Raw genomic sequence first — 8,017 nt, forward strand, 5'->3', positions numbered from 1 at the left:
TTTCAGGCGTTTACCCTGAGCTTACTGCAGTAAACTCGGTGATGTATGTGCGTCTGAGTTGACACCACGTGACTCAGACCAAGCGCACTGACAGCGACTCGTCGTGCCTGAACTGTCCAGCGGCAAAGCATTGTGGGTCACGGCGGTGACAGACGCCATGATTACGGTATCTGGACCAGAAAATGGATGCTTCCTTCTTCCCTTGAATGGGTGTTTATCTCTCCCGCCGGGAGTTGCTGGGTATTTTTCACGACCCGCTTCGGAAGTCCGGCAACGGACGGAAACCCGGATGTCGGTTCTCCCGAAGGACGGAATGTGCTGGAAAACTACATGAGCTAGTTGAAGTGCGTCTAAGTTAGCTGGAGGCTAGGCGGCTAACGCGAGGAGTCTCTAGCTGGTTATAAGCTACTCGTAATCTTTGTTTATACAGGTAGAGCCTCGGTCCGCTGCTCAGCTGACGTACAGGCGTGCAGACTGTACCACGGGCTGCACCTTAAGGTAAGAACCGACGGCGAGCAGCTACGCATGTGCGCGCTTTACGCCATGTTTCGCTGGGTGAACGCGTTAGCTTGTGTACCCTGCGAGTCCACTGCGTCATTCTGCCACAGCTTTGTGTTTGCACCAGATTCATCTTCTTCCCACCACATCCAGTCATTGCGCGTCTCGGGCCCGGCCCAAAGCTCACGTCTCGGTGCAGGCTGGCGTCAGGTGGTGTTGCTTTGTGCAGAGGAGGTCTGATCCTCCGTCTGCAGCATGGTGTATTAACCCACTGTGTTCACGTGTTTACGTGTGCTTGTCTGTGGCCTCAGTTACAGGTATGGCCTGCATTTGATTTGGACGGCCTAGGTGATGGCAGAAGAGACCGACTCTGGCGAAATGCCCTCCTTTGACCCAAGTCCTAGTTCTGAAGCAAAAAAGAGACCTACTCTTTCTGATGGCAGTAAGTATATATGTCTTGGCTGTTTGATGTGCACTTGATTGCATGTCACAACCTTTTGCAGAATTATCGCAGCAGTAAATATAATATAATTTGCCAGTATCATATTGACTTAATCATACAACACAAATGGTAACGGCTGATTTAATGTGGTGTCTTTGTGAATGTGCATGTTTAAACTACCACAACATCTTTTTGAAAAGAAATGACTAAAAACCAGTGTAATAGAACCAAAATCCTAAAACTACCTTTGTTGTTCCTCCAGGAGACGAGCCCATGCGGAAAATGCCTGCATCAAAATTTGGTTTCAGTTCCCGATTTGAGCCTGTACATTTCGTTAGTGGTGGAAGCAGTGGAGGAACCTATGCGGATGAGAAGGAGAACGATAAGGAGCGAAGGAGGAGTGAGATGTACTGCGTGAGAAAGTCTGACTCTGAACACGCCTCCTACGGCAGCACCAGCAAAGCACAGGGCTCTTTTCTGAGGCCTGCTTTTGACAGAGTGCCCTCCTACAGTTCTGACCCGTGGGGTACCCATCGAGATGGATACCGGGACCGAGAGATTTCAAGTGGCACGAGTGGTTTAGGTTATGGCTCACGAGGGTTCACTTCAAACTTTATGGCAAAAACACAGCAGGACTACACAACCAGGTATGAAGCGCATACTTCTCGGGTTTCAGACACTTACTGTCAGCCCCACAGGTACAATGGCTATGGGGGAGGTAGCAGATCAGGAGGCTGGGATTCAGGACGTCAGGGTTTGGGATACGGTAATCAAGATCGGCCATCATCCAACAGGCCTTTCAGCAGAGTCTACAGCAACCCAGACCGGAGCAGCCCTACCATGTCTCAGTCAGGCTCTTTATCTCAGCCACTTCCTATTTCTCAGTTAACATTGGATGAAAAGCAAAGGCTGATCGCCAGTGTAGCATCTGCACTGGATGTTGCTTTTAGGGACCCTTTGTTTATGACTGGAAGTGACTCCCCAAACTTTAATTTCATGTTAAGTCGCAGTATTCAGGCCTGCAAGACCAATCCCGAGTATATTTATGTTAATTTGAAGGATATTCCGCAGACTGATCTACCGAAGAACAGGAAAGTTCCGACAGATGGCTACGCCTGTGAACTGAGATGCCAGGGTGTGTATCTGGCTACTGGATACTCTGGCAGTAAAAATGGGGCACGGGACAGAGCCTCCGAACAAGCTGTCAAACTTTTTCTGAAACCAGTTGAGGTTCGTGTTGTTCAGCGCAAATACAGGCACTCCATAGTCAATGACATGGTTGTGTGCCAGATGCTTAGCCCAACCCCTGCCTTTTTACCTGCACTTCGCAACCCAGAGGATAAACCAACACCCAGCTCTAAGGGCCAGTATGAGCCTGACAAGGGCAAACACTGGACAGAGTTTGTAGTTATGGACAATGCTCACGATGCCATCTGCATACTCAACAATTCTGCAGCATTTAATCGTATGAAGATAGACTACAAGTTTGACCATCTCCCCAACAGTGCTTGGCGTTGCAGTGTTTTCCTGCAGGATGAGCTCGTGGCGCAGGCAACGGGCACTAAAAAGGGCTCAAAACATGCGGCAGCTGAAGACGCGGTGAGGAAACTTCGCATGAACCAAGCACAACGACAGCTGCTGCAGCAGGAGGTGCAACAGAAGCCACACTATAGAGGGAGTAATCGGTCCGATTCTGGTGGGCGCTTTGGACAACAGGTTGGCAAAAAAAAGCACTTGAGTGAGCTGGTCATCCTGGAAAACTCTGACAATGCAATCTGCATCATTAATGACACAGCCCAGTTCAATAAAGTGACTGCTGATTATAAGTTTACTGTTCTCCCTGATCATCGCTGGAGGTGCGAAGTTTACTTGGAAGGACAGTTTGTGGCGGCAGGAATTGGGCCAAAGAAAATAGTGAAGCACATAGCAGCAGATGAAGCTCTGGCCACGCTGAGACAGACACAGGCTGTGGTGAAGTCTACCCTAAGGAAGGAGGATCACAGTGATGCCATATCCAGATCGCAGATCCTCAGTCGCGCTGGTGAAGAGGCCACAAGACAGGAAATAAAGGAAGACAACATTGGGAACCAGCTGCTACGCAAGATGGGATGGAAGGGTGGTGGTCTGGGTCGAGATGGGGAAGGCATCGCAGAACCGATCAGAGTGAAGGAGCAGTTCTCCAGAGAAGGACTGGGTATGGACATGGACAAAGCTGGAAACCAGCTCCTCAAGCGTGATATTGAAGACATAATCCGGAACTACGCAAGCTCAGATCGTCAGGACGACCTTCGCTTCTCACCTGACCTCACCAATGACGAGCGCAAACAGATCCACCAAATATCTCAGAAGTACGGCCTACGGAGTAAATCGTACGGGCAGGGAAAGCAGAGGTTTCTTGTCGTCAGTCGGAAAGTGCACAAAGAACAGCTCATAGATCAGCTTTTACAGGAGGGACAGGTGGGAAGATATGAGCTGGTGAAACCTCAGGCCTCTCACTGAAATGCATGACAACATTTGGAAAGAGTCAATACAGTCGTTGGTGCGGACTTCAGCGTAAACGAAACGCGACCACAACAAGTGTGACAGATTTATAACACACACACACACAAATGACTCTTTCAGGTATCCCCTACAGTTTCTGCATTCCTTTGCCATAAAATGTGTTTGCTTTATCGGGAGCTTCAGGACAAGTCTCCTGCCATTCCACATATCGAGGTATGTTTGTAAAAGTTTTGCAAAGCCTTGCGTTCAGTGCTCTGTGGTATCCTCTCCTGATGATGCTCTCATTACACCATGAGTTTAAAAAAATCTATTTGTTTCGTGACTATTTAAGAAACCTGGCAGAACTTGCAGCTTTTGACTGGTGTTTGAACATTTAGAGCTGACTCAGAAGACAAGGATCGAACAGACATTGACATCAAACATGTAGCTAGGTGCTCATACTAGTCTCATTGTAGTGACACATATGAACTCAGCAATACCTGCAATGTTGTTTGCTACAAGCTGCATCTGTGATCAGAAAGTCTTCACATGGAAACTCTGAGCTGTGATCTTTGTCAAATGTCCAATGTATTGGTTCATGTGAGTACATTTAACTTGTCTGCTTGTTTTCACAGCTGTAATAACTAAATAAATTAAAACTGACAACCATCAATAGGCTGGCCCTGATTAAGGTGGATATGGAAAAGGCAACAAAGAGACTGATGTATATTTATTTTATTTACAAGAAAATGTACAATTTGTTACACGGGTTACCAGTGAAAAATTGTATAATTGAAAGGCAGACACCATCTTGTTTTATGTATTATCGGCACTGTGTAAAACAGCATAAAATGTTCCCACATGGCCTTTTATTGATTAAACAAGTGCCCACAATGGGGTGCAGTACCTTGTTTCACATCGACAGGACATCCTGATCACCAATGTCAATTTCTTTTTTTTTTTAAATCAAAGGCTGCACAAAAACATCTGAAAGAAAGGCATCTGTTGATCTGACAACTTGTTAGAGACACCGGTGTCTATTAAAGGTCGGTTTTCTGTCCCGCTAACGGGGCGAAACAGGACGAACACCCAATTGGTAAACTGTTTGTATCTACACAGCAACTCACACAGCAAGCACATCTAATTGTCACTGAATGATCCAAGCACTTCACTTAGTGTATGAAGACACGGATAAAAAAAGTGACAACCCTTTAAAAAGAGAAAAGACTTGGGGCACGTAGCCAGTAACCCAGACATAACAAGGTACATTAACTTTTAACAAACACGCTATTGCCCATAAACAACATTCTGTAGGAGTGAATGCCACAACACAACAGCATACAAACTTAGCAACAGCTATGGGACAAATATACTGAGAAGGATTTTAAGATATGTTGTATTTCTGTGAGATTGGGTGGTTTCTTGATTCGGAGCTGGACACTGTTCATACACGTCAACAGAGGTCAACAGTCACGCCAACTCTGTTCAACAATAGCAGAAACTCTCTTCTCATATTCCCGCTTGTTTTCCTGATACAGCTGGGCTGCTTGGCTGTTAGCTGGGCTGTTGGGGTTTGGCTCATCCAGTAAAGACTTGTAGAACAGAAGATGTTAACGTGTTAAGTTTCCAGTTAGCTTTTATGATACAACAATGTTAACTAACATACTTCAAAAATTGTGTTAATCATTTACCTGTATTGAGGTTAAGATTGAAGAGACATCATAGGTTGGACTCCAGCGATTCTGAAGTATATCTAAGCATATGCTGCCATCTGCATACACTGTAAAAAAGTGCAGTGACAATAAGGGTTTCTGACACATAATAAAGAAATAGGATTCAAAAAATAACATCTAATCCATCTAATACATACCATTTGGATGAAACATTTTGGAGACAAATCGCACTGTTGGAGGTTTATTTGGATATTCCTCTGTGAATTCAATAGTAAGTTTGAAAGTTCCTGAGAGTAAAAACAGAAACCTTGTAAAAAGATAAGTCTCGCCAGTTGTTTAGGTCACTGAAATCACCAGCCTGGTCATAAATAGACTCGTGTGGTGACAAAGTCCAAAACAAAAGCGAAATAGACTGAAAGAATAATTTTATGGACTTCAGCACCATTCTTGGTTTATTAGACATAGAGTTTTCTAACATTTAAAAACTAAAGCTTAGAATCACAACTATTTACTGGTAGAATTGGAAAAAGGTTCCTTGAACATGAAGAGATGGACTTACCATCTTCAAAAGGTGTTCCCTCTGGTCTGAAAAACAGGCACAAGTGGTAAATCATTATTCAAGCTCCAGTGCCATCTTTTAAATTGAGTTTCATTACAAAAATATTTTATGGTACTTGACTCACCCAAAAATGACAGCGTTCCATACCATAATATTGTTTTCTGATGGTGCCCCACTAACTCCAGCTGGAGGATCCTCTTGCAGTCTGATTTTAGAAAGAGCATACAATTTTATTACTGTTATATCACCGAACTGGAATCAAATTTCTTGTATGTGCTCATGCAGATCTTGTATGTGCAAATACACTTGACCTATAAAGCTGATTGTATTCTATCTTGATCAGTGGGTCTGGCCCCTTTATGATAATATATATAAAATAATGTATATATATAAGTGTAAACTTTATACTAAACACAACCTTGACAAGCAGGCAAAAGACAGACTAATGATAGTGGATTAGTTAATTGAACATATATTATATCTAGTCAGAGGTCTGAGGGATTTCCAGATCATTTCTGCGAATATCACACAAATCCTATTTATAACTTGTAACTCTACTCTACTAACAGTATCTATACACACCATATAATACTTTGTACATATGTCCTGGGGCATTTAAAAAAAACAAATTCTAAGCGTCTAATACTTTTCAATACCTGAAATATTTTATAAGTATTTTATAATCATAATACTATTATTTAGGCAATTAGACTTTAGTTTTTTGGTGGGTTGTTCTTAGTGAAAATAACTAGTACCACTACTATAATGATTAAGACTGAGATAAAGAATGGGGTCTTGGACTCTGACCGCATTGGTGTAGTCTCAGTATACTAAGGACTAGGGACAAAACATGTACCTTGTGCTGAGTGTCAGTAGGTGTTTAGTAACTGCATGGCAGATGGTTTGCTTATCCTCAGGCTTAGATAGTGATCTATCAAAGCCAGGGGATGGGAGCTTCCACGATCACAATGGCCTCTTTAGAGCAACCCTAACCCTAAGATGGAATCACTTATAAACCATTATTAGTTCCAGGAGAGCCTTCGTTTTAAAGGAGAATAGTTTTCAGGGAATATGAAATATTAACCTAGCAGAGCAGGTTGTGATCACGAGTGAACTTCTGTTCACAGGTCATTTACTAACTCTGTTACCAACGCAATACATGTAACTTACCACTTGTTAACGATACCCGTCAGTCCCTTAGTCGGGGTCTTGTTAATACTAAACATACAGATCTAAATGTGCTGAGCTCCCAGCAAAGATAAGGACGCGTGTATTGTCCGGTATTAATATTATTATATGGTATTATTATTTCTTGGCATTGTATAAAATGTCGTTGAGCTAAGGCTAACCAGCTAGTCTTGGGTTGCTAACGGTAGCTATGGATATGTCTCTGTTTTCCTCTCGCTTACCGTTTAAAATCTCTCATTAAGCGTCGTCTTGCTGGGGTTGACATCCTGTTACACTAAACCTAAACCCGGATCATAAACGTAAGCGGATGGAATCTGAAGAGATGTATTTTGTAAAACAGCAAATATGCTTTGACTTCTAGCTGCAGCCTAGCTAACAATTGCTAGTTTGTCAAATATTTGGCTACCTCTGCCAGTCTGAGGGCGCTACCACTTCGACTAAAGGGGAATAAACATAAATCGATTCTGTATTTCTTCGCTCTACAGTTACACAGACACACAAAACACATAATACAACTACACGCGTTGTTTATATTTATGGCCATTCGATTGTTATATAACTTTTGCTTAGTCGTGACTGGAATACGTTTGTAATGTAGATAAGCACCCTGTCTTTACACTTTGTAGCATTCCCACGAAAATTACGTCATATGTTTTAGCTCCCATGTTCAGTTTGTTCCGAGCACAGTGAGGATCCCTATATTTTCAGTATTTTAATCATCAGTTCTTAGGCATATTCACTTTATTTGAGTCGGTGTATTTTTTAAGAGATTAACTGGATCCACACAGAATTTTTACAACTTTATGTGTAAGACCCATTTGCCTTGTAGAAATCTTACAGTACCACCAAAATGCCACTAGATGGAACCAAGTGCCAAGTGTTAAATTATAGTCATCTGTGTTATTTGTGAACGTAGGAATTATCCTGCGCTTCTTAAGTAAGTGCAACGTGAGATCACCATGATAATGACAAACTACTGAAAAGTAATCGTAGCAGTCCTATATTTATTTATTTAGTTATTAAATAGGTATATTTCTGGACCTAGATGCGTGTGTCCCATATGGTCTAGCGGTTAGGATTCCTGGTTTTCACCCAGGCGGCCCGGGTTCGACTCCCGGTATGGGAACTCATTCTTTTATCCAAGCCACATAATAGTTAGTGTTTATTGTTTATTTA

At 42.8% G+C, this 8,017-nt stretch overlaps 2 protein-coding genes and 1 non-coding gene across 5 annotated transcripts; 2 read left to right on the top strand and 1 right to left on the bottom strand.

Annotated features, from left to right (window-relative positions):
* Nucleotides 1-114: 114 nt before the first annotated feature.
* On the top strand, nt 115-4,094 carry nkrf (NFKB repressing factor). Of its 3 annotated transcripts, none has more exons than XM_055512349.1 (4): nt 115-344; nt 431-498; nt 626-940; nt 1,203-4,094. In XM_055512349.1, exons 3-4 carry the CDS (start codon nt 850-852, stop codon nt 3,437-3,439), a joined length of 2,328 nt encoding a protein of 775 aa, XP_055368324.1. In that variant the 5' UTR covers nt 115-344; nt 431-498; nt 626-849; the 3' UTR covers nt 3,440-4,094. The 3 variants fall into 3 exon arrangements, with proteins under 3 accessions (XP_055368324.1, XP_029020215.1, XP_055368323.1); XM_029164382.3 differs by having other exon boundaries at nt 810-940; XM_055512348.1 differs by having other exon boundaries at nt 115-498.
* Nucleotides 4,095-4,141: 47 nt separating this feature from the next.
* Nucleotides 4,142-7,257, bottom strand: ube2a (ubiquitin-conjugating enzyme E2A (RAD6 homolog)). The gene is made up of 6 exons (XM_029164418.2): nt 7,063-7,257; nt 5,778-5,858; nt 5,654-5,679; nt 5,292-5,381; nt 5,113-5,201; nt 4,142-5,013 (listed from the first exon to the last, which is right to left on the bottom strand). The coding sequence occupies exons 1-6, from the start codon at nt 7,104-7,106 to the stop codon at nt 4,885-4,887; spliced, it is 459 nt and encodes a 152-aa protein (XP_029020251.1). The 5' UTR covers nt 7,107-7,257; the 3' UTR covers nt 4,142-4,884.
* Nucleotides 7,258-7,895: 638 nt separating this feature from the next.
* On the top strand, nt 7,896-7,967 carry trnae-uuc (transfer RNA glutamic acid (anticodon UUC)). Its single transcript has one exon. It is a non-coding gene; the product is annotated as a tRNA-Glu (tRNA).
* Nucleotides 7,968-8,017: the final 50 nt, after the last annotated feature.

The sequence above is a fragment of the Betta splendens genome, chromosome 10, assembly GCF_900634795.4.
Source record: "Betta splendens chromosome 10, fBetSpl5.4, whole genome shotgun sequence".
Classification (NCBI taxonomy): Eukaryota; Metazoa; Chordata; class Actinopteri; order Anabantiformes; family Osphronemidae; genus Betta; species Betta splendens.

Coding starts and splice junctions, on each gene's coding strand:
- nkrf (XM_055512348.1), top strand. CDS start 850: ATGGCAGAAGAGACCGACTCTGGCGAAATGCCCTCCTTTGACCCAAGT. Junction 941..1,202: donor ACCTACTCTTTCTGATGGCA/GTAAGTATATAT, acceptor TTGTTCCTCCAG/GAGACGAGCCCATGCGGAAA.
- ube2a (XM_029164418.2), bottom strand. CDS start 7,106: ATGTCAACCCCAGCAAGACGACGCTTAATGAGAGATTTTAAACG. Junction 5,859..7,062: donor TTAATGAGAGATTTTAAACG/GTAAGCGAGAGG, acceptor TTCTAAAATCAG/ACTGCAAGAGGATCCTCCAG. Junction 5,202..5,291: donor CAAAATGTTTCATCCAAATG/GTATGTATTAGA, acceptor ACTTTTTTACAG/TGTATGCAGATGGCAGCATA.